The 26,126-nt window shown below is 36.9% G+C and overlaps 1 protein-coding gene across 1 annotated transcript in view; it reads left to right on the top strand.

The window, feature by feature from the left end:
* The window catches only part of PREX2 (phosphatidylinositol-3,4,5-trisphosphate dependent Rac exchange factor 2), a 187,182-nt gene that overhangs the window by 102,351 nt on the left and 58,705 nt on the right, over positions 1-26,126 (top strand). The window contains exons 20-29 of the mRNA XM_019471843.1: positions 592-728; positions 4,557-4,674; positions 5,550-5,734; positions 8,567-8,728; positions 13,047-13,269; positions 13,619-13,826; positions 19,746-19,925; positions 22,912-23,006; positions 24,944-25,026; positions 25,364-25,454. Of these exons, the coding sequence (XP_019327388.1) occupies positions 592-728; positions 4,557-4,674; positions 5,550-5,734; positions 8,567-8,728; positions 13,047-13,269; positions 13,619-13,826; positions 19,746-19,925; positions 22,912-23,006; positions 24,944-25,026; positions 25,364-25,454 (1,482 nt within the window). The remainder of the gene's footprint in view (positions 1-591; positions 729-4,556; positions 4,675-5,549; positions 5,735-8,566; positions 8,729-13,046; positions 13,270-13,618; positions 13,827-19,745; positions 19,926-22,911; positions 23,007-24,943; positions 25,027-25,363; positions 25,455-26,126) is intronic.

Here is a 26,126-nt window from a genome sequence, read left to right as displayed (position 1 = left end):
TGGGTATTTTGATTAAAGCTGTAAGACTCTGTTAGAATTGAGTTGGTAAAAAGATTAAAATGAGAACAAAATCCTTGGAAATGTCTTTGGACTTGGTTATTTCGCATAATGTTTGACGAGAAACTTTAGTATGCTCTGATACTTCTTTATGAATTGTCAGAAAGCTTCTGTTTTGTATGTAAAATAGAGACACCTGAAGTAGTCAAGAAGCTCATAAGCTTGGAGCATATGAAAGAATTCAGAATAAAAGTGGTCTAAGTTATAATTAGTGAGTCTCAAGCTCGAGCCTTTTTATCCTTTAAAATCCTTTTCTTTAAGACAAATTTTCCGCATTTTCCACTATGAATCAACATTTGCTTTATAAAGCAAATAGCCTTTAGAAAGTAGTCTGGTCTCTTTTTATGGAATTATCTGCTGAGGAACTCCATTTTCTTGGAGTCCAGCTGACTGCAGAAGCACCCTGCGGTCAGGGGAAGTATGTAAGAATCGGTGAGAGCAGATTCTGATTAAAAAATGAAGCTTTTGGACTGTAAGCTTTAAAGGAGATGTTTAGGAAAAGAAGTCTGTTAACTATGTTGGGTTTTTTTATAGGAACAGTGGCAGCTGCGGCTTGTCTCCACCCTGGCCAATGCATAATCAAAGTGAATGGAATTAATGTCAGCAAAGAGACTCATGCAAGTGTTATTGCTCATGTCACGGCGTGCAGGAAGTACAGGCGGCCAATGCAGGTACGTCTCACTTGGTACCCTTGCAGATTTTCTTCTAAATTTTTTTTTTTGGTCAAAATAAAGAGTGTGGTGTGTATCTCTGTCCACGTATCTGTTGTGTTTGAGTGTGATGAGGGGAAAGGAGTGCTGAATAAAAGCGAAGGGAAGCCAGTTGAATTATAAAAGCTGAAGATTGCTCAATATATTGCTGATGTTCAAGGTCTATTTAATTTGTACATTGAAATAAATCTAAACTATAGCTAATTTTTTTAATATGGTATTTTTAAAGTGTTTCTGCAGTTCTCGGCAGAAAGCGTTACGAGGTATATTCTCATCATGATGGAGAGGGATTTACACAGCTCGCTGTCTGCTCAGCTGCATGAGAAGGCAATGCAAAAAGCTGATCTTCTTCCAGAATTTTGTAACACTTCAACATGTAGAGAGCAGAGTGCACATATTCCATCTATAAAAGTCTCTGTGTTCCCATTGCATTCCAATCTTGGGAATAAACATACATTCAAGGACTCAAAATTTCACTTTTTTTAATATAAGCATGCAATTATTGTTATCTTTTTCACATTAGTATAGGAGAAAATCTAAGGCTTCTGAGACATAAATTTAAGGAAGAAAACCAAAACCAGCTGGATTCTATAACGTAATTTTTCCAAGTCCCTGCAAATTTTTCATGAACTGTGAACCAATATCATTAATTAACTTCACAAACTCTTCCAGTGCATATTAATTGCGAAGAAAAATCCAATTAAAATCAAGAGTGAAATCCTTCTCCCACACCTACTGCACAGCTATGAGATAAGAATTCTAAGTAAGAGTTAGTTACAACTGTGTCATGCAAATACAGTCTTTATGAAAATGTTTGTCTGGATGTTTGTGTTCAAACTCTAATACAGAATTGAAGTTGTTACATAGCATATCAAGATCAAGCTCACCTATTCTTTAAAGGAAGATGTGCTCTAGGAAAGAGAGGGTGCTTTGTGCACTAGTAGCAAAACTGGCTAGAATAAAAGATAAATTAAATCCTTTATAGCAGGTGTGTTCTCTCTGTGTATAAGTGTGGAGTTCCTATAGAGATTAGTGATGTCCAAAGAGGATTGATTAACGTAGGCTGGCGTGAATGCCTTGACATGCAAAATTACTGTTTTTTTAATCCACTTGTGTAGTATGTTGGAGTACAAAACTGTTTTTCCTATACAGAGTATTTATTTCAATCTAAAAAAGTAGCTGATCATAATTTGGCAAATCGCAAATAACTAAAATCCCCCAGACTGACAAGAAAAACTTCATTTAGGATGTAGTGCTATCAAATGCTATGGGAGAACTGTCTAGACTGAAATAAATGGCAGTATTCCCACTGGTGTCAAGACAGCTAAAATTTCATTTCCTATTCAGAAATTTGGGTTTTTAATTATTTGGAAGATGACTATGGATCATTTAATTAGCACGAATATTGCAGTCTCTCCTGTGGTTGGCAATTGCATAATTGAAAGGGGATCTTTTTCTGTTTCCTGTATATTCCACTTCTCAGGGTGAGGAGTGTCCCTGCTTGCCTGGAGTGTGAAGTTTCATTTCAGGTTCTTGCAGTGTGAATAACTGTGTAACTTCTGTTGGACAATGTTTATATTCTTTCTGTCTTGTCTGGATAAAGAAAATTGAAAGCACATTTTACTTCTTCGAATTACGTACAATTTCTTTGCAGTGATACTGATCATGGTGTGACAGATTTATGTTTAGTTTGTGCTTCTGTAATGCTTTTGGAGAACATTGCTCCAAATCATGTTGCATTATATCCTGTGTTAACTTTTGAAAGAGGGACTGCCAGTTTAAGTAGTTAGTCCTTCCATTAGGCCATATTAAGTTCAAATAATGAAGGAACCCTTTGACATAATGTAAATCTCCTGTTAGAGATTGGCATGGCAGTTTTAATGCTGCCAAGCAAACCTGTAAGACTCCATAAATAAGCAGCAAGCTTTCAGGTATACCTGCAAAGAAGTGTGGATTTCAGAAGTGTTTCTGTCGATCAGCTTGTGCGCAGGTGTCTTCCAACAATCAACAGAGAGCTCTGAAAGTTAAGCTTCCTTATTAAAATATTTCAGTGCCATTGAGTGAAAAGTAAGGCATGGATGAATCTAGGAAACCTAGAGAGAAATAGTAACTTGATCATACAAAAATTGTTGTCTATGATTAATGGGATAAAGGTAGCGGCTGAATACTGTATGTTAGCAAAGCATAATCGGATGTACTTGGCATTTTGCGTGAAAATTGCAACGTTCAGCTGAAACTTCTGCTATCCTTGCTTAACTTTGAATTCTTCCACAAACTTCTTTTTAAAGTCTATGAATTCAGATTAGTCATAATCATGTCATTTATTCTGCTGTAGCTGTTGAAGAGGGAGTGATTAACTGACTGTCAAGCTTCTTTTGAAGTGTAAGAGGAAGAGAAGAGTAGTCTGGAGATGCCACGCTTGCTAGGCCCTTCCACAAGGATGTGATGGGCATGTGGCTGAGTAAGTGAAGGGGAAGAACAAGACGTAAGGCTGTCCTGGTTTTGGCCGGGATGGAGTTAATTTTCTTCCTAGTAGCTGGTACAGTGCTGTGTTTTGGATTCAGCATGAGAATAATGTGATAACACACCGATGTTTTAGTTGTTGCTAAGCAGTGCTTACACTAGTCAAGGACTTTTCAGCTTCCCATACTCTGCCAGCGAGGAGGTGCACAGCTGCCAGGACAGCTGACCCAAACTGGCCAAAGGGATATTCCATACCATATGACATCATGCTCAGTATATAAGCTGGGGGTAGTTGGCTGGGGGGCAGCGATCGCTGCTCAGGGACTGACAGGGCATCAGGCGGCAGGCGGTGAGCGGTTGCATCACCTCTTGTTTTTTTTTTCCTTCCTGGGTTTTGTTCCTCTCTTTCTCTCTCTCTCTCGTTGTTTTACTTTCCATTACAATTTTTTATTGTTGTTGTTGTTATTATTATTTTATTATTATTTCAAGTATTAAACTGTCCTTCTCTCAACCCACGAGTTTTCTTACTTGTGCTCTTCCGATTCTCTCCCCCGTCCCACCGTCGGGGGGAGTGAGCGAGCGGCTGGGTGGTGCTTCGTTGCCGACTGGGGTTAAACCACGACAAAGGCGTACACGCGGCTTCTTCATAGGTTGTATGACCAAGCTTCCATTCCTGTGCTCACGTGTCACTCAGTCACATAAGATGCTGGACTTTTGGGGCCTGCAATTCTGTCCTTTTGGGGGGTTTTGCTAATCTGGGGGAAAAATAAAGAGCATCTAGTAAAACAACTGTGGTAAAGGCAAATAGAAGTAATGACGGCTGTAGTGTATATTCTTGCCAGTGACACATGGGTGATAGATTAACTGGACATGCTATATCTTTGGTTGGTATTCCATAATACTTGCCAGGAGATTTGTGGACGCACAGCAGATTTAGCAAGGCAAAAATCGGTTCTCTTTATTTTTTCACGATTTCTTGTCTCAAATATTTTTCAATCTGCAGTTTGATTTGAAATGTCTTAAATTATTTTTGGCAGAGACATGAAACTGATGGATGTCATACTGTCACAGATTTCACACTGTCTCATGACAGTGTACTCTGAAATAAAAAATAAGTTGACAAAATGCTTCAGATGGTTTTAGACAAAGCCAAAATTCTCTGTAATTTTCAAAATACTATTTTTAACTTGGAGATCAGAAGGCAATAATGCTGATAATAATCAAGGAATTTAAGCAACTATTTCATGTTTGAGAGCAGTGAAATAAGTTGCTATCAATTGCATTTGCAAAGCTTTTCCTAGCTGTCTTTTTTTTGTTGTTTTTTAGCAAGATTCTATACAATGGGTTTACAACAGCATTGAAAGTGCACAGGAAGATCTTCAGAAAACAAACACCAAGCCCTCTGGAGATGATGGAGGAGATGCCTTTGACTGCAAAGTGGAAGGTGTGTGGTGCTCGCTTTGATTTTGTTGTTGCTGAGAACGTTGGTGGTGTAGCAAGGAAAATATAGGCAGTGGTTTTGTTTTCAGAGAGGAAATTGCAGGCAGACCGTAAGATGCGTTTTACATAAGGATTTGCTTTTTTATGTATTTTAAAGATGCAAATTTAACATGCTGTTCTCTGAAAATTACTGTATTTCCCATTTCAAGAAAAAGCTTCTATGAATACTTCAGGGAAAAGCTATTCAATTTTCATTCATAGGATACATAATCCTAGGAATTACCTGATTTATTTTCACCCCTAGTAATCGTTTAAGGCTAAATTAGATGCATTAGTCACTACTGCATGAGAAATAACAAATCAGCTATCCTTCAGATTATTTTCAGGCAATTAACATTTAGGTAAAGCTGCATTCATATGCATCATGGTAATTAAAGAGACAGTTAACATGTGAACTGTATTTATGTTCTCTGGGTAAATGCTGATACTGTGGTTTCTTTTCTGAATGTTGACACTTTTCATGGCCATTTTCTTCTAGTTTATTTAGAAGTTCTCATTTTTCCCTTTTTTTGTTGCTTTTTTATGTCTCTGGATTATAAATGAAATTGAATTAGTCCCCTTCAATAACTGCTTGTATGTAAAGAGAGACCACTGTGACTTGTCTGTTCATGCCTCTTTAGCAATCTAGTATTTTAGCATCCATAAACCTACTGGTGTTCTGATTTTTAAATCATTCAGCTGGTAGCTGGGTTTTTTGATGAATGTTTTTAAATAGAATGATTGCAGCATACCTGTTTCTAGAACATTTGTCTGTGTCCTTTTTAGTGTGTTTAATGGCCAACCTTCTTCAACTGATTTGTGTTATTTTCTTTATTCTAGAGGTAATTGACAAATTTAACACTATGGCAATAATTGATGGGAAGAAAGATCATGTGAGTCTGACTGTTGACAATGTTCATCTGGAGTATGGAGTGGTTTATGAGTATGACAGCACAGCTGGAATAAAGTGCCACGTGTTAGAAAAAATGATTGAACCAAAGGGATTTTTCAGCTTGACTGCAAAGGTATGAAGCAATTTTTGTATGTATTAATTCTTACTATGCTTAATACCAATGGAGCAACATCTGTCTTTTGCTTATTCTTAGGATTATATGTATTTCATTTAATATCTTGTAATTGGTCGCCTTTATCCCTCTGACATTTTGGAGGACAATTGTGTACTCAGGAAGCAAACTAAGTTATGGTGTGGTTATAAATTGAGCCTCTAAACTGAAAAAATGTTAAAGGACTTTTAAAGTTTTCCATTCCTCCTGCCTCTCTCCCTTTTTTCTTAATTATCACATAAAACTTGAAAGTCAAAGACTCACTGAAATGTCAAAATTTAGTGAAGGTAGGCTGTAGTTTCCAAAAATTACTTAATCTCATCAGAATTGCATGTGCAACTTTTAAGATTTGTTTCAGTAAAAGGAGTAGCACAGCATCTGTCTTTTCTGTCTCTGATAGTAAAATAAAGCTGTGCACATACAGGCGCACAGACATTGGCAAAATCACAGAAGAAGAAAAAAACCAAGTGCAACTTTAGAGTTTACTTTGGAGTTTTTATTTTGTGAATATTTCCAAATGGTAAAATCTGTGATTGCTATGAATGGGATGTGAAATTTTTTAAATATATCTGGTATTGTCTGGGTCAGATTGACAAATAATGTTGTAATACAGCTCTTTTACTAAGTTTGTTTTTATCTTTTCACACACCTATGCATACTAACAAAGCATGCTTAATATAACTGTGAAAGCCCAAACTTTTGGGGAGTGTATTGATATCTGCAAATTTCTTTTTCTGTTGATCTTTCTATCAGAACTGTAAACTAAAGTACTGATCTTTTCCTGAAATGACTGAGGCATGGGCACGTGTTTCTTTTCCCTGACTTCACTTGGGAGCAGGTCAGGTTGACAGACAGGGGAGTAACTTCTTCCACCAACATCCTGAGATTTGGTAGAGCTGGTCTAGTCGATGCTTCAAGTCATTGGCCTGAAAGATGTTAATTCTGTAATTACAATTTCATATAAAATGTTTAAGGTATTATTTCCTAACTGCTTAAGAAGTATTTTTCCATTGTTGTACATGGAGTAGTTAAGTAAAGAAGTGCTTCCAGCACACTGATTCTGGCCTTAAATAATGCAGTGTCATCACCCTTAGTGTTTAGGCTGGCTAATTAAATATTCAGAAATGATTAAAAACAATAAGGAGATGTAATGTGACTATGTTAGAATAATATAATGTTTCTGTCAAGTCATGGTGGTCTAAATGACTACAAAAGGTCCACCGTTAGAAAAACCAGGTGCCTTAACTCAAAGGCAATAATAAAAATTGTAGTGACACTTCATCAAATATAACTGTCTGCAAGTGGTTTTAAATACTCTAAACATAAACTCCTCTGTGCGTTCAGTGGGGTCTTATGCTTCTCTCCATATGCTTCTTTCTCTCTTTGTGTATTTATTGTTGCTTTGCATTTTTAAACACCTCTATTCTGCATCATATGTAGCAGGGGAGTGAAGTAATCCTGGACTACTTTCCTATCTTATCCTTTCCTATGTGCAAATTTTTGTGTTAATTATTACCATGAGAAATTATCCAAAGTTGTGCTGCAAAAGTTACTGGTTTTGCATGCACTTATTTTAATGTACAGCTGTAAAAAAATCCACTTGAATTATTTAAATTTGTATTATTAATAAAAACTGACATAAAGGAAGCTTAAGAATGTGACCAAAGTGACTGGGGTGTTTTAATACAGTAATTAAACACTGCAGAAGAAAGGCTTTCCTTAATTCATCCTGCTGGGGACCTGAGAAAAAAATTCTCTCAGGATCTAGTAATTTATAATCTGTGACTTCTTAAAAACTTGGGATTTTGCAGTCCAAAATTTCTGTACATTGTTGTTTTTTTCTAAACTCCTTGGTCAAGCTTATAAATCATATATTACATCTGTGATGGTGGATAGTACATTAATGAACTGTAGCAGAAGTGAATTACAGACATGAGTCCCATGATGGATTAATATTGTATGTGCTGTTTGTCCAGATTTCTTTGAGTATCTCTAAAATGCGAGCCTTTTCTTATTTAGGTGCCTCATCTGGATTTTGGGTGCCTTTGTTAGAAAGTAATTTTGGGTGTGTTTTTCAAACATATCTTCAGAGTTGGACCCAACCAGCAATAGGCATCTCCCAAGTTCCGTAACACAGTGAATTTCAATGCCTGAAATGTAACTCTAACTCCAAAAAAAGGGCTACATACAACCCTCATGTCTTCAACATGCCTTTTTTTCAGTTTTCTATCACCATCATTTCCTGGTGCTATTTCCATCATAGCAAGACTTCAGTCTTTGCAGGGCGGTATAGCTTATTCTGTTCCCTATTTCCTGTTTATATATGCAGAATATACAAGAGGATAGCACTCAGTTTTCTTGTGTGCTTTTTCAATGCGTTAGTATCACTTATACTGCCAGACCAAAGTTTTGCTACAAATAATGAATTAATTCATCAGCTTTGCATAATATGTGCTGTTCAAGTAAATACAGCAGATAATGGATTTCAGAGGAGCCATAGTGGTTACATTAGTAGGAAATTAGTAGTAAATCCATTATCAGACAATGTCATGAGAAGCCAAATAAAAGTACTTATTATGGGTATAACTTATGCAGGGGATAGATTTAAAGAAACCTCTTAGCTTCCCAAGTTTCATTAATTGTTGTTATGCAGCACTGCCTGTAATTTTAAAAGGCAACTGATTATCAGGCTTTTCAGCTTTAATTATAAGGGATGATAAGTAAGGGGTTAAGTAAGGGGTTATCTTGGTCATCTTATTTCATAACATACTGCTCTTGTTTTTATTATCTTAGATTCTTGAAGCACTGGCAAAAAGCGATGAACATTTTGTGCAGAATTGCAACAGCCTCAATTCCTTAAACGAAGTGATCCCCACTGAGCTTCAAAGTAAATTCGGTGTCATTTGCAGTGAGAAAATTGAGCATATCTACCGAAGAATCTCTAGTTATAAAAAGGTATGACCGGCATATCCTAAGCTTGGTGATATTTGTCTTTTAAGGGAAAAACAGGGGAATGTGGTACAGTTTGAATAACTCTTCAAAATGTCTATTGCAATGACAAAAATGTGGCTGAAAGTTTAGCTATTTTGAGGCGTGAATGCCTAAACTGAGTAATTGCATAAATTGACTTCAAACCGTGCTTTTTATTATCCCTTTTTTAGACACTGGGTAGATCGTATCCTTTCTTGTTAGCTGCGTTCGGTTGTAGATACAATCGACTGCATATTTCCCACAAAAGGCCCAGCATTCTTGTAAATGCCTTAAACCAATACTCTAGTGAATTTGCAGATGTTAACCAAAAATGAAGCAATAACAGCAGAGTTGTTTTTTCCTTCTAATGCATCTTAATTTTAAATACCAAATTTATATACCAAATTTATATTTTATATAATACCAAATTTAAATACCCTTTTATTCATCTTTTATACCCTTCAAAATGGTATGACTTTTTCTAGCATGACTATTAATAGTAATAGCTCTGTAAATTGTTAGATTAACTTGGGTTAATAAAACATTATAGCATACACTGACTTGCATACACTTGAGATCTAAATTAATGAGATGTGAATGAATAAATAACCCAGAGTATGACCTCTAGTTGCTGTCAGTGTATTTCTCGATAGTTGTTTAGCTAAGCAGGGCATAAATGAATCAGCCACTTGCCAATTTGTTAATGCAAACTTATTTTCTCGTCCTGGCTTCTGGTTCCTATCCCATACAACCTAATTCTTGGGAGTTTGGAACTAGTTTGAAGTAGGCCCAAAATGGAATCATAGAATCATAGAGAATAGTTTGGGTTGGAAGGGACCTCTAAAGGTCATCTAGTCCAAGCCCCCTGCTGTGGGCAGGAACATCTTCAACTAGATCAGGTTGCTCAGAGCCCCATCCAACCTGACCTTGAATGTTTCCAGGGATGGCGCATCCACCACCTCTCTGGGCAACCTGTGCCAGTGTTTCACCACCCTCAGCGTAAAACATTTCTTCCTTATATCTAGTCTGAATCTACCCCCCTTTAGTTTAAAGCCATTGCCCCTTGTCTTGTCGCAACAGGCCCTGCTAAAAAGTTTGCCACCATCTTTTTTATAACCCCCCTGTATAGTACTGATACTATATATCCCCCTATAAGTACCGAAAGACTGCAATAACGTCTCCCTGAAGCCTTCTCTTCTCCAGGCTGAACAACCCCAACTCTCTCTGGTTAGACAGAACTGGCTCTGCCCTGCCTCATCTCAGCTGGGGGTCTGAGTTGTGACATTTAGAGACTGGTCTGTTCTGAGAGTTAATATGCAAAAAATTGGAAAAAAAAAAAAAAGGAAAAAGAGTTTCAACATAGAAGCTTCACACAGTTCTAAAAGTTGCATGGAAAAGAACAGATAATGTTTTCTTGTTTTTCAAAGGAAAAGGAGGGAAACCTGTAAGGAAAACCTGTAGCTTCAGTAGGATGAAGGCCAAAAAGTGGCTTTCCAAAGACTTTTCAGGGTGCTCTCCGACAAGGAATGGAATAAACTGAGGAGTTGAGTCACAGAAGAAGACATCAAAAGGATTCTGATACTGTGTTACCAAACATCCGATCTCTCCATTGTTTGCCTGAATTATAAACCTCCGTGTTTTCAAATTGATTAAAAATCAAAATATCTTTTTTAAAAAACAAATTCATAGTTTTGACATTAATAATAGTGTATTTAGAGTTCGCATAACATGTAGGTGGTTTATACCTTTCCTGTAGCCAAAAAATTCTAGCATGATGTACAGTCTCTTTACAGGAGGCCAAGACAATAGATGAAATTTTGAGTTATGCTGGATATGAAACGAACAGCCTTGGGGAAGTTTTCATAGTGCTTATACTGTCTAGAAGCAGATATTGCTGATACAAACTGCACTTTCAAGCTCATCTGCTCAAAAATCAGTAGTTTCACAATTACAGCTTTTAATGACAATTAGTAACGCAATGAAGTTCAGGAATAGATATGTCGTTTTCCTGGCAAGGTAAAGGTAACCATAGTTACGGGAGAGTTTCGGAGTGCCTGAGCCCGGCTTGGCTCCTGGTTTCACTGTGAAAGTTTGAATTCTATAAATAGAAACCCTGTAGATTTCTGTACTTCCTACTATTATTATTATCATCAGAACATTTTGCTCATAATAGACCTCGACTCCAGTGCCATGAGTCCCAGATGTTTCTCAACACATATATGAAAAAAATTTTGGGCCTGACTTATGACCTGATTAAATCGTAGCCAGGCATTTGGTCTCTCTGGAGCAGGATGTGTGGGAGATGGAGATGTGAAATATGCAGTGCTTGCAGGAACATTTTCATCGTTGAATGTCCTTAGTGCCCTTCTTAACTATTTGTACATTCTTCAGCCTTTGAACAAGTCCATAATTGGATTTCTTGTAACCTTCCAGATCTTGTCCTGATATAAAGATTTACATGTAATTAATCAGTCAAATGTTCATCAGGCTGAAGTAATATGACACCAAAATAAACAGAAATTTAAATCCCAGGACAAAAACCTGTTACTACTCAGAAGGGACATACCTTTGTTCAACTGAAGTGTTAGTCAAAACTTGACTGATTGAATTTGTACTGACATTTATTAGGGAAGGAACTTTGCAAGTTAACTTTGAAAATATTCTTATGCATGAGCTATGCTCCATAGCTGAGGTAGGTCTGTGCAATATTTTGACTGGAGAGATGCTGTGATTAAAATACCAGAGACTTGGAACTGATTATGTCTTTCCCAGAAAAAATTCTCCCCTATCAACAAACTGCACTGGAAAGGACACATTTTGACAAAAATCCTACATGTGACTGACAAGTCTTTTTTCCACTGGGAGAGCTTGATCTCATGACTTTTATGATTCTGAAGTAGGTGTATTTTCCAAGTGTCCAAATTTAGTACAGTTTCAGTCTGAGCCATTTTGGGTTGACATCCTCTCATCTTAAAAAACAAATAACTAAGCCTGTTCAAGAGTGTGCACAAAATTTCAGGTGTTATAGTGAAGGAGATGTGGCTAAGCACTGTATTAGAATTAGGCTATAAAACAGAGGGGAAAAAAAATGTTCATCATTGCTGAGCTGATACATGGGGGAGAGAAGAGGTGGTGGACTAGCAAAGTCTGTAAAATATGGTGTTTGCAATTTTTATGCTCTAATGTTTATCAGCTTCACAGAATCACTCAAAATCACAGAATGGTTGAGGTTGGAAGGGACCTCTGGAGGTCCAACCCCCCCTACTCAAGCAGGGCCACCTAGAGGTGGTTGCCCAGGACTGTGTCCAGGTGGCTTTTGAGTATCTCCAAGGAGGGAGATCTGACAACCTCTCTGGGCAAGCTGTGCCAGTGCTTAGTCACCCTCACAGAGAAAAAGTGTTTCCTGATGTTCAGAGCAGAACCTTCTCTGTTTCTGTTTGTGCCCGTTGCCTCTTGTCCTGTCACTGGGCACCACTGAAAGGAGCCTGGCTCTGTCCTCTTTGCACCCTCCCTTCAGGTATTTGAGTACATTGATGAGATCCCTCTGAGCCTTCCCTTCTCCAGGCTGAACAGTTGCCGTTCTCTCAGCCTTTCCTCATAGGAGAGATGCTTCAGTCCCTTCATCATCTTAATGGCCCTTCTCTGGACTCTCTCCAGTATGTCCATGTCTCTCCTTTACTGGGGAGCCCAGAACTGGACCCAGCACTCCAGGTGTGGCCTCGCCAGTGCTGAGCAGAGGGGCAGGATCACCTCCCTCCACCTGCTGGCAATGCCTCTCCTAATGCAGCCCAGGAAACCACTGGGGGGACTTCATCCTTCCTGAATATGAAATTCATAATTCATAGCTTCCACTTCTGTCTTTATTATAGCTTCAGGCAAAAATTTCAGAAATTTTTGCAAGACATTGACTTGAAAACATCTATGTCAGCAGGTGTTTTTAAATGTCATGTGCACAACAGCACTGGATCATAGAGCGTAGCCAGACTTTCTTCCCAGGAAGACACTTTTATACATATTTTATTATGTTGCAAAGAAAATAAATTCTCTCTCTTTGTTACAAGGCTATTTACATTTGTAAATATCATTTACTTCAAAAACCAACCCCTCAAAAATATAAAATGAAAAATATTTTTTCTTTCCCTTGTAGAGAAAGATGGAAATTATGAAGTCAAGGCATCTGAAGTCAAGGATGCCTGAAATACTTTAAACTTTTGTTTTCTAGTCAGGTACACAAGTTTTGTCAGCCAAGTGCTGACACATCAAAAGCTGTTAATCAAAATTTTGTTTTCTTTCTCACTTCCAGTTTTCAAGAGTATTAAAAAACAGAGCTTGGCCTACCTTCAAACAAGCTAAGTCAAAGATTTCACCACTTCACAGCAGTGATTTCTGTCCAACCAATTGCCATATCAATGTGATGGAAGTGTCCTACCCTAAAACCTCAACTTCCCTTGGTAGTGCCTTTGGTGTACAGTTAGACAGCAGAAAACATTCTTCCCATGAAAAGGAAAATAAAAACACTGATCAAGGTAAGTCAGCTGAGCTTGAAAGAACTACTTCCAGTCCTTCTGATAGAGTCTTAAAAGGTAACTGGTTTACGTTTCTGTCCCAGATATGAAGATTAAGGACAAGCCTTTATGAAATCCCCCTATTTTCGATACTTAGGTTTATTTTAAAGCAAAATAAAGGCCAGTCATAATTTCACAATAACTTTTTCCTTAAATAGCTTGACTTTGATATGCAAAATAAAATGCAAAATAAAATAATTACATGAAGTTTTAAGCAGGAAAATATTTCAATGTCTGTTAGGTATTCTACTAACTTCAAAATGTATGTTGAAAAGATGAAAATGATGTAACCTCTTTGGATTATTCCCAGGTAAATTGAATCCCATGATTTATGTCCAACATACCATTACTACTATGGCTGCCCCTTCAGGACAGTCTCTTGGCCAGCAAGAGGGCCATGGTCTGAGGTACCTCTTAAAAGAAGAAGATTTAGAAACACAAGATGTCTATCAAAAATTGCTGTTCAAATTACAAGCTGCACTGAAAGAGCTGGAAACCTGTGTCTGTCAAATAGACGAGTAAGTAAATGTTACCATCTAGACTTGCTTTTAATTTTTCCATTGAAGATACTGATAAATTTGGGTATCCTTTTTGTGTAGTGTAGGATGAATGTTGGCTTCAGATAGAATTGAAATAAGGCAGAGAATTTAAGTGTAGGTAATATTATATTTTGTTCTTTTTCCCAGCGTCCCTGATTTTTTCCCACTTCAGTTTGTAGCTTTTCTCTAGAATGTGGAAATGCTAATTATTTTGAGGTGAGAGAAATATGAGGCCCACGTCATCTAAAATTTGACTGGGAATGGAAACAAAGGGCAGAGGTATGAAAATAGCTTTTATTGAACTCTTCAGGTATTGCTGAATAGTCCCAAAGATGAACTTGTAGGTAAAGCATTTTTTACCCATAGGAAGATTATTAATTTGTTAGACAGTTTTCAAAAACAAATTGGCCTTAATGAAGAACTATGGATCTAGGGAGAGCCACTCTTGAGTGATTAGGACACTTGGCTTGAATGTGGGAGACCCAGAGTCTCACCGTATTCTGTCCTAATTCAGGACAAGGATTTAAACCTTGTTTTTCCATTTGTGAGATAAGTGGGTTGACTGCTAGGCTATTTGCTGTCTTGGGATGAGGATGAAGAAGGATGATAGGTCTTTCAGTTTTGAAAGATCCCATATGTAATGCAAATGTCAGAAATTATTCATTTTGAAAATATAAATAACATAACTTTTTGAGTTTAAAAGCCAATCTTTCATGATCTCCAGTTTGGAAAAGTGTTGTATCATTGCTTCTCCTGTTATTTTGAAGACCGTACAATGATTTGTCCTTTCATAGTTATTTCAGAGTGGGAATTTTTTTGTATTGTTCTAATAGTAATGTAACGTCATAGTTACACAGTAATAAGTAATTGTAATGTATTCCATACTGCAGTAGGAATGAAAGTAAGAGTAGCCTCAAATTTCTTAAAGAAAATGTTTTCTGTGCCTTTACGTAGTTCTGCTAATTATCATGCTGAAGATGAAGTCAGTTAATTAAATTTAAGATAATTTCAGTGCTTGGGTACACTTAAAAATGACTGTCTGTAAAGTCTGTATTGTCACTCTTCTTCAAGGAAGTCAGAAAATTATATATGGAAGTTCAGTCAATATTTCAGGATTTTCCAGTTACCAGTCTGCCACGCCTTTCCTTTCCACTCGCTTGAGCCTGTGATGCAAAACCACAGGAACTTCTGAGCCTTTCTTTCATACACATGTATATATAACTACACACACATATGTATTGTGTGTATAGGTATATACATACATATATACGTATTTTCATTTTGAGAGTCACACAGTTGTGACAGTAAACACAAGGGTTCACTTTTTTTTCTTCCATAAATTTCCTGTACACTGACCTTGTAGCAGATCTTGTATAAGGTGCACAGGTTTACTTAGCAAATTTTACCTTTTGCTATTTGTAAGACTGAGACTTTTCATGCTTTATTCCTCACAGATTTTGAGTGGACTGCCAGTGTGTAATTACTGTGGAGGAAAGTGGTTCTATACAGAAAACAGGATAGCCAAGGGACCTACTTAAAAGTGCTGAATAGGGAAGAGGGAAGCTGGGACTATCTGGGTGTGAGCAGTTCAGCAGTACATGGTGTATTATATTAGAACATAGTTACAGCTACTAATTACTCTTGAGAGAAAAGTTAGGACTACTAAGAAACAACAGATAGAGTAACAAGATAGGATAATCGAACAGCTGTGCTTTAATTAGAAATATTCATACTTCAGCAGCTAGGAGGAAATGCTTGAACATACCGATCCTTGAACTTTATAAAGACTGTAGAACTTCTGTTTTCTGTTATGACATAGCAACAATAAAATTGATGTCTTTATTTACTGAATTGCTTATTATTATAAGCAATCCTCGTTATTATAATTTTCTCAGGACAGAAAATATGAACACGGTATCACAATTCTAAATTTATATGGTATTGAATGATAGAAAAATTGGGCTACTAAATGACTCTTTGGTACCCTTTATAACAGTACTGTTGAAAAACCATTGCTCTTTCATGTTACTAGATGTCTCTGCTCTGTGTTGAGGTCAGTAATGGTCTCTCTCTCAACTCCCAAAATCTTGGGGCAGTGTTATCTGCCCAACCTCTCCTTATCTTCAATTCATTATCTTTCATTCATTAATACAGTGTTATCTGCCCAACCTCTCCTTATCTGTTAATGAATGAAAGTGAACTGAAAAACAAGTGTTTCACCTGAAGAGCAGGTCTGTGAGACCTTGTGGATTATGGGAAGGGAATGTCTAGGAGAAGGTTGTGTACTCCTAGCATTATCGTCATAATAACTTTTGTCATGGCTTGCTGATGAGATTGGGTCTTAGAATCCGTGAATTGGGTTTCTAAGAGCATTTCAGTGACCTCAGGAACCACCAGCTCCAGAACTCTGTTATCAGCTCCTTCCAGTACTGAAGGAGCGAGAAAGAGACAGACACAAAAAAGACATATGTCCCCTTTCCACAGTCTCTCAAAGTTCCACTGACTCCTCGTCCAAATAGTTTAATAGTATCCCAGTACTTCTTTAGTACCATTGCCAGATGCCCACCCTTGATGCTAGGTGTTATACAGAAATAAGTCCTTCTTCAAGTTGTTTTCTATATGGTGACTCTGCTGTGTTCTTGGTTCACATGCACTCAATGTGCTCCCACGATCCCAGCTGTTTTTTGGAAAGATGTCTGTTGGGAGTATACAAGAGGCTTGAACGTTTTCTGAGCCTGCGTGGAGTGAGGAAAAGGCAAAGCAGCTCAGAGGTTGCAGAGGTTTTTTGTTACTGCCTGTGGCTATCCATTTTTAATGCTTTGACTGATCATAGCAGGTTTTGTTTGTTTCTGACATACTTTTAGGATTGTGTTGATTTGGGTTGCATATAGGATTAATTCCACATGTGAGGATTTTTTTGGTTGAGATTTAAATTTCTCTGTTTCATGGAAATTTTCGTCATAGTTACAGAGACTTTCTAGCTGTTAGTTACTACTCATTCACATATTTCTCCTATGAGAGATAGACGTCTAAGATAATTTTGTTTGCGGTAGACCCATCTCCAAAGAAAATATAATGTGCATGTGCTGTGTTTAAAAAGAAAAAAAAAACCCCACTTAAAAAAAAAAGTCTATTTAAGCATGATTATTGGGGGGGTTTTGCATCCAGGTTTGGGTTTGTGTGTCTTAGAATCTGTGAATTGGGTTTCTAAGAGCATTTCAGTGACCTCAGGAACCACCAGCTCCAGAACTCTGTTATCCAAAGTTCCAGCTTTAGTCCATGGTAGTTCAGCAAAAAAATTTTCCTTAGAAAAAGCCTGCCTGCTGAGAGAAAGTGAAAAGCTCCGTTAGGAAAAGCTCCAGCTACCTTCATCAGTCTTTACTGAGATCTTGGCAGCAGTGACTAAACAGTCTCATGAAAGAAGAGGATGTAATAGTCTGTCTGTGTCTTGACAAATAATTACTCAGGGGAAGATATTTTCAGGAGCTGAAATTGCAGTTCATTATGCTTGTTTCTTACTCTCGATTATTTTCTTGCAACAACAAAATCCACAAGAAATTACCAGAATGGATCTGCCCAAAGCCCATTGTTGTTTTCCTAGAAGTGGTTTATAACGGGAACACAAGAAAAAGCAAAAGTTTAGATTAATCCTTGTCCTTATCTCATCTCATCTTCCAGCAGGCAGTGCTACAAGGTCTTCTCGGAATGGACCTTTTGTTTTAAGAGCACTGTTAGAATGATCTGCCATGAATTTGTCTAATCCCTTTTTGAACCCCTCTTGTATTTTCGTATTCAGAAAATAAGTTTTACAAGTACGAAGACCTGATTTTCTAAGGTTTACATTTTCATAACACATTTATTTTAGGACATGTTCAAGAACATGGGTGCTCTAGCAGGTAGATTGAAACTGAACACTGCTGTAAAATATGGTCCCCATCTTTCTTCCTGTCCTCATGGAATCCTGCTAACCGGTGACTTAAGTGACGGGGAAGAACTGAGTTGTGATTTCACACTGATATGAAGTGTTAAGGCATCGTGTAGCCCAAAAGATGTCTGTCTGGTGGATGGGTGGATTTAAAGTCCAGTAAAATTATACCTTTTGTATAGTTTTTCTCTATTTCAGTTACAGTTCAGATCAGTACCTTTTCCTATGTGTAGGATAAATACCTATTTGTCTATCTCTTGTTAGCTCTTAGCCAGAGAAAGTTATGCAGAAATGATGAAAGGATTTGCTAAAAAGCTTTACTTATCGTCCTTGTTTCCCTAAAGTTAATGTCAAACCCTATGTTAACATCTATCAGGTCATGATTTCAATGAGAACAAGCTTGATACACCATTTGAGGTATGTATTCATTGCTACACAGTCAACAGACAGCATTATAAGGATAATCTACACTGTTGCGTTTCCGAAGTATATGATTTCTTAATTTCTTTCTTAAAACCCTGTCCATTCCTGAGAGTCAGGAAATTATTTGTGTACACTCAAAAATGTTGTAGTTGAACATGGTGTTGAACACACTGTCTGTGTTTTGTATGCAAAAAGTGATGGCTCTGAGTCCAGAAACTTCAACTTTGAAGAACAGCTTAGGATCAGGTTGTTTTCTGGTAGAATATCTTTGTCAGAAGAGTAGAGAAATTGATAGCTCAGTGCTGATGTAACTGTAGCTGAACAAACTTAACTTTGTTAGGATTAAGAATGAATTACGTCAACTGGCAGAGCCCCACAAAATTAAGACAGAGCTCTAAACCACTTAAAATCAGAATTCCCCCCTTACGTAATGTGACAATGCTAATATGTGTGGCGAGAAGTAAGAGTAAAGGAAGGAATTCTGAATGCTACCCTTTAATAACAATTAGGGCAGCATTTTTGTTCACAAAAGTTACGCATCTCCCATAGTTTCCCTTCAGAAGTAAGAATTATGTGTAACAAAACGATCTAACGTATCTTTGAATCCTTCCATGTATTTGGTAGAAAGTTTGCCAGTTGACCATTCTGACAGCTCCTACAATAAAACCCTGCTACTGTGTCTAAGTACTTTACAGTAAAAAAAGCTTAATTCAGTGTCTTCTGATTTCAGGTATTTAGAAGGGGTTTTGTTTGCAAGAAAAACGCTGCCTTTCAAATCCAAATAATAGTTTGAAAAGTCATTCTAATGGAGTGTTTGAGTAGCAGGAATTAAAGGACAATTGCCCATTATAGCTGTTCTGATCTTGAAAGTAAATTAGAACATCTCAAGATGAGTTAATCACCCAAGAATATGAATCTTTTTCTTCCAGGATTTGTGCATGTTCTAAATGTATCAGTCTGCACCGTTCTCTCTTCTTGACTGGATGTCACTTTTGTGCTTGTCACAGAAGCTTGTAGATTAATCATCAGTTTTACTAGTGATAGTGGCTTAGACACTTGGAATGTCAGGAAATACACAGATATGTTAATAAAGATTCTTAAAATGCCTTAGTAAAATAGCTTGCGATGCAGGCTGGCATGTCTGGTACAGTAGTAATTGAGAAAATACATGCTTTTCACAGAGATATAGTTTCTTTGGTTTGTTTTCTTGATTTATGCTGAGAAGTACATGGTTCCTGTTTAAAAATAGTTATGTTAATATAAAATTTGACCCCAGGTGTTCAAGAATGTGCTGTATTTCTTCCCCAGCCAGAATCATTGCCTTCATACACGACTGAGTATTTAGTAATGCTAATGGGTTTCACTGTTACACTTTTTAACAGCGGAATGTGTCGCTTTCTTCCCTTGTTTCAAATAGGTATGGACTGAATTAAGATGTTCCCTTCACATATTATAGAATAATAGTTGGAGAATGTTGACGAGAAATGTTATCCTGTTGTTAGCTCACTTTTGAAAAACATGAATTTATCTTTTCTTTTTTTGTCTCACAGCCTTCTTTCTTCAATAACATATTCTCCCAAATCAGAACGTAAAACACCTGAGCCTTTAATACCAGCAGACAGTGATAATGAAAAGGGGGAAAGGAATGGGAAGAAAGTCTGTTTCAGTGTGACAGGTGATGAACAAGAAGATTCTGGTCATGATACCATTAGCAACAGGGATTCTTACAGGTAACTTTACTAATAATATTTTTTTTTGTCAACTGAATCAAACCTGTGGGTTTGTAGACTGTCAAGTGGCTATGAAGACTATCAGAATATAATGATTCTGACATTTCTAACAGAGGAATAACTAGAATCAAGATGTGTTACAACATGTGTAAAATAAACTCCTTTATGAGTACAGATTAGTTATTAGATCTTGGTATCCCTAACCTTTATAGGATATCAGAGCCAGAGATGTAAAGCTTTACTTTAGATTACGTGTCTTATAAAAAGCAGAAATAATTTCTGTTATTATGTTCCCCAACAACAAACCAAATCTGCCATGGAGAGCAAAATGCCAGAACCACCACGCTTGCTGATCTAAAGAAAAAAAAATTATCTGTTTCTCAACATATATTCCTCACCTTCTTCCACTCTATGTTGTAGCATCATCTCATCTCTAGAATTCATAATGCATCACGTTCACTGTGAATGAAAATACAAAGAATTTTGAAAAGGAAGGAGTAATTAAATCAAGCATAGGTCTTATAAAGATTATCTTCTGTTGCTTGGAGAGAATTGGTTAATTACACGATATAAAACCTGAATTAAAATTTTAGCTGCAAGTAAAATAAGGGTTCATTATTTGTTCATTATCATGGTTCATTATTATGCTCAGAAAGTAGAATCTTGGTAGGGTCATCGTTTTTCTACAGAACCCTGTGTTGCCGAGATCTCTTTCATAAGCTAATATTTGATTACTGCAGCATGGTAGATAAGAATTCTTTGTCAGAGTAGAAACAGAAATATACGTATAAATTTGGACAGAAATAAATGTAGAGATAATTTGCACAGATTAAGTCCATCTTGTTCTAACCATGGTGAACCCACAAGCAAAGTGCTGTTCCAGCTGAAGCGCATTTAGCAGTTTCTGCATGTCCATGATGTGTCAAACTGACTGTGCAGGAGCTGCTCCAGTGGCCTGTGTTTGCTCCAATTGGGAAGTTCCCCAGTTAACACAAGATTTGTATGTGGAGAAAGAAGGTGTGACTTAGAACATGAGTGTTTCTTCGTTTAAAACATTTTCTTTATTCTGATTCCAGTCATTTATAGTCCATTCTGGCTGTTTAGGAATGATAAAATCTAGGGTTCCATATGCAGAATAATCATAAAGTCTGTGAGTTTAGAACAATTGTTGGAGTGAGATTGGAATTTTTTGTTTCTTTGCTTAAATGATTACATTAGACAATACTTAAAATCTCCAGATCCCATAATGCCACCGTGGTTATTATTAGAACTAGTAGGCTAATTTCAGCTGTTAGAATGCTCTCATTTTGTGTTGTAGGGTCTCATTCTAAACCTTACAATGCAACACAATAAATGCAGAATGAGATAGCTAATACATCTAATCTGTTTCTCATTTTCCTGTGTTTTATTTTCTCATGCTTTGACTTAAAATCTCCAGATCCCATAATGCCACCGTGGTTATTATTAGAACTAGTAGGCTAATTTCAGCTGTTAGAATGCTCTCATTTTGTGTTGTAGGGTCTCATTCTAAACCTTACAATGCAACACAATAAATGCAGAATGAGATAGCTAATACATCTAATCTGTTTCTCATTTTCCTGTGTTTTATTTTCTCATGCTTTGCACAATCCAGTTTTAAATAACCTTCATTGTCTCTTTGGAGACTTTAATAAGTGAATAGAGTTAGTCAGAAAACGTTTCTTAATATCCAGCCAGAAATTCTTAATACTCCTTGGGACTGTTCCCCCTCTGTTAGGAACATGTTGTTACTGATGTCTTCATCTACTTAATGGATGTGATTGTAATTATATCATATTGCTTCATTTAAAAGTTTTCTCCATTCACTTACCTGGTTGGCTACAGGTCCAAAACATATTCCTTAGCCAGGAAATGTAAGTCATTATGCAAAAACTAGTAAAAGATTACCTCTGTATTTACCAAAATAAAGAAAACATGTAGGGAGCACATGGGTACATGTATAACGGCAGCATTATCTTGGTGAATGGGTACACCCAATTCATGAAACCAAAGCCAGATCATTGTATATAAATATCCTTTAGATACACTTCTACATTATCTTATGTTCGCTTGGGTTTTTAAGACTCCCTCTGCTGGATAATTACTTAAGCATTTCCTGCATTGAAACTAAACGATCTTCATGTGGCTAAATAACTCTGAAGACTTTGAATTCAAATTTATCTTCATAGGATTTTTAGTACAGAAGGCTATGTTTTACTCTGTTTATGCTGCAGAAGTAGGTATGTTCTCCATCTATTTTCTGTACAGAACAATTTATTTTTGAGAGAAAAGCGCAGGAAAAAAATACACATTTTAATCCCCAGTTCTCCTTACTAGACCAATGTGGGTGAGATTTTTTATGCGTAGAAGTTTTCACTGAAGTCACAGATGTAAATGTCTATACATCTCTAAAAAATGAACAGCTGGAAGAGATGGGGTCATAAACTATATTTTGGCTGGCAGGGAAAAATAGTTTGTAATTTGAGTTTTGGTGTTACTCAAATGGATCAAATCTCTTCTACACCCATTATGGACTCTAGTTTGCAAGTCATAAACCAGAGTATTTCGTCATTTGTATTAGCTATGGGCTAGTAGTACAGAATTTAAATGTGGAGTTACTAAAACATTTGAGGCCACAGTTTCAAAAACTATCACTTGTGTAAGAAAAGTTGGTTGTTCTGCATTGAAAGTGTGTATTATCATTCTGCAGGTACTTGTTCACATGCAAGGTGAAGGGAGACAATTGAATTATCTATTTTGGGAATCTAGTCCTCTGAGGCCTACGAGGATCACCAATTAAATGATAGCCTAAGTATAGGGATCTTTATTGTTGATAAAGAATGGTACAGATCATCTCATCATTAAATTTAAAAGGGGAAAAGGGAAAGAATTTCCATAACTTTGATACAGAGCCTGTGTTAAAGGACATGACTTTATTTCTTTTTTTGTTTTGTGTTTTTTTTTCAAGCGATTGCAACAGCAATAGGAACTCCATTGCCTCATTCACCAGCATTTGTAGCAGTCAGTGCAGTTCTTATTTTCACAGTGATGAAATGGATTCAGGTATGTTTAGAAAAGTCAGCTATGAATCTTGTCATCTGTTCTTTTTATTCAGTTTTATTCTTTTCATTTGCCTGGCAGTTTTGTTGTTTTTGTTTTAAAAATTGCATCCTCCTTGGTAATAGAAATGTATCTGTGAAAGAGAGCCAACATTCCAGCATCTCTGTGAATAGACTGAATTAGTTAGAGCTCTTAGAGTCACTGCTTTTAACCACTTCCATGCCTTGATCTTGACAGTGCGTTATGTTGCACAGAGTAAGGAGCATTTTAGGTGAGTGTGGAATGCTCTCTCAGCCTGTGTCGGCACCCGGACAGCAGGATACGGCTGGTGTATGTTTGTAGGAAGGAATGTGAGACCACGTAGAAGCACATTCTTGTTTATGCCATGACAAATTGAATTTAAATAAATGCAGCTGCTAATAGCAATGAGACGGAATTTAGCTGCATGGAGTACAAGGTCATATACTTGGGGACTAATAATAAAAAATATTCGCTCAAAGATGAGAGTTTATCATTTGGGAATGATTTAGGAAAAGAAAGAACTGGGCATATTACTTGAATATGAGCCACCAGTGAGACTTGGCCATAGAGAAGGCAAATTTTATTGCTGTTCATACCAGGAGAGGTATTTTCAGTTGGGACAGGAAAGTATTAATGACATTATGCAAGGTATCTGAGATACCTTGTGAATAATGCAATTCTAGGCAGCTACTTTCCAGAAATGATACATACTTACAGAGCTGAGCAGATACAGAGGAAAGGATGAAGGACATAAAGAATTGTTAATAAAAGAGGAGACCCAGGGTCTGTATCTTCAACTTAAGATGTAAATGAGCTGATACACACTTGTGCAGCATCAAGCTGAAGTACCGAGGTGCCTAAAAGAGTCTGTCTGTGCTAGCTGAGCGCAGATGCAGGTTCGAGTTGATAAATACTGCTGCTCAGTGAAACTCCCACTCTCCTGACGACTTAATTTTCTCCTAGTTCCAAAGCTAACCTGGTTAACTCCAGATCAGGGCTCTTTGGCAGCGGGCTCCATCTGTGGCAATTAAAATCCTGTGAAGGGTTATAACTACTGGCTGTAAGGACATCTAAAGGAGCTTAAAAAAAAAAAAATCAAGGAGAGAAAAGTGCTATTTAAATGTTTCACTGACATAAGAAAAATGAGTCTAGATTGACCATGAATAAATTTGGATTATAAATTATCAAGTGGCTACTTCTTATCTGTCGCTGCAACAGCAAGGAGGAAAACCAGTTTTAAGCTCAATTTTTCACTGCTTTTGAAAGAGTTCAGGTTGCATCACCCGTTGTCTGAGAGAGCGAGTGACTGAGGGCAGTGACCTAGGAGACTCCTTCTCCTTTGTACTCTCTTAGGAAATGATGTATGTACTACTAAAAGCTTCGTATCAAATACTGGATTTAGATGCTGTATTTTTGTTGAATTACTAAAATCTCAGAACCGTTTAATTAGTAAGAACATTAAGATTGTGAATTGTCTGTAGAGTCCCTATAAAAATTTTATGGTGAATGCATTTCGGTGACTTTGTGGTCTGCTATATTAGGTTCACACTACTTAGCCATTTAGTCTGGTGTTTAAGATGTTCTCCAGCATAGAAGAATCGTGTGTTCTGGTCACAGAATGGTTGAGGTTTGAAGGGACCTCTTGAGGTCATCCAGTCCAATCCGCTGCTCGAGCAGGGTCATCTAGAGCAGGTTGTCCAGGACCATGTCCAGTTGGGTTTTGAATATGGTCCTTTCTCTAAGAGCTATTTCTGTATTACTGGGTGACTACTAAATGCAAAATATGTAGGGAGAACGATTACTATAATCCTGAAAGCCTAAGCATCAGGCTGTGTGCAAAGCAGATCATCTAAGCTACAAAGATTTCGGAAAACATGCTGAAACTTCTAAACAATTTTTCATTTTAAAATATTTTTCAGGCGATGAGCTTCCCATAAGTGTTCGAATCTCCCATGATAAACAGGACAAGCTCCATAGCTGTTTGGAGCATCTTTTTGGTCAAGTATGAGATTATTTTTCTTGGCTTTGATACTAATGTCCATGTTTGAGCTAAGATGTCTTTAGCAAATACTTCTTTTTCTTTTTACTTTTGCTTTCCACTGTTTACTGGGATGGTATGTATTTACTCATTCTCCTTCAGTTTTCTGTAAATAGTTCAAAACTGTGAATTAATCAGGTCCTTAGATTTAGTCTAACACTCCCTAGCTTGTTACTTTAACTAGAGCCGTTAGGTAAGAAAGAATCCAAAGCTGCTTTTCTGTAGTCCATATTTCTTAAAGAAAGAATTTCTAATTGTTGCTGTAAAAACCATCTTTCTCACAGAACCTTGATCCCAACAGGTCGATTCAATTGTCAATCTTCTGAAAGGACCAGCTGTGATGAGGGCCTTTGAGCAGACAAAATGCTTTACACCAGGTCGAGGCCTCCAAGGTAACATTTAATTCTATCTGTGAGAATCAAAAGGCAGCTTGAAGGGTATGTGGATATGGCTATCTACTCCTTGAGCTGGGTGTTAAGGAACTGATTTTGCTTAATCTTGGTGTATTCTGCAATAATTGGTTGTTGAAATTCTTGTTAAGTAGCTCTTAGTTGAAAACTGGCTTCTTACACTTTTATTGCACAACGTATGAAAGAATTTCAAGTTTGTTGGAAAGTCAGCTTTAAATTGTAGACGCTGAACTGACTATAGAATTGCTGAGGTTTTTGAAGCAAGAAACAGGTTTTGTATATTGCAAGTGTTTTTATTACATTTTTGTCCCAACTAGTGAAGCCATTTCTGATCTATTTTGTTACTAATGCTAGATTTTTATTATTTTTTGTAGATATATTGTTTGTGAAGTTGATTTATAAATAATTTGCAAGTGTAAATTTATAGTCACAGTAATATTTATGCCAAATATATGCTTATATAAGTATTATTGATTGTTTAAAAAAAAATCCTGTATGTAATTTCAGATACTCTGCTAACACTCACATAGTTGCTTAAGTCTAAGTGTATAAATAGGTATCTGGTGGTAGCCATAAGATTGTGATGAAAAATGCAAAGGACTTCTTTCAGTGAACTGAGTAGTATAAAAAAAAAAAAAAAGAAAAAAAGGGGGT

The sequence above is a fragment of the Aptenodytes forsteri genome, unplaced genomic scaffold (assembly GCF_000699145.1).
Source record: "Aptenodytes forsteri isolate BGI_AS27 unplaced genomic scaffold, ASM69914v1 Scaffold18, whole genome shotgun sequence".
Lineage (NCBI taxonomy): Eukaryota > Metazoa > Chordata > Aves > Sphenisciformes > Spheniscidae > Aptenodytes > Aptenodytes forsteri.
The sequence above is the reverse complement of the archived record's forward strand: the minus strand, read 5'-3'. Positions and strand labels throughout refer to the sequence as shown.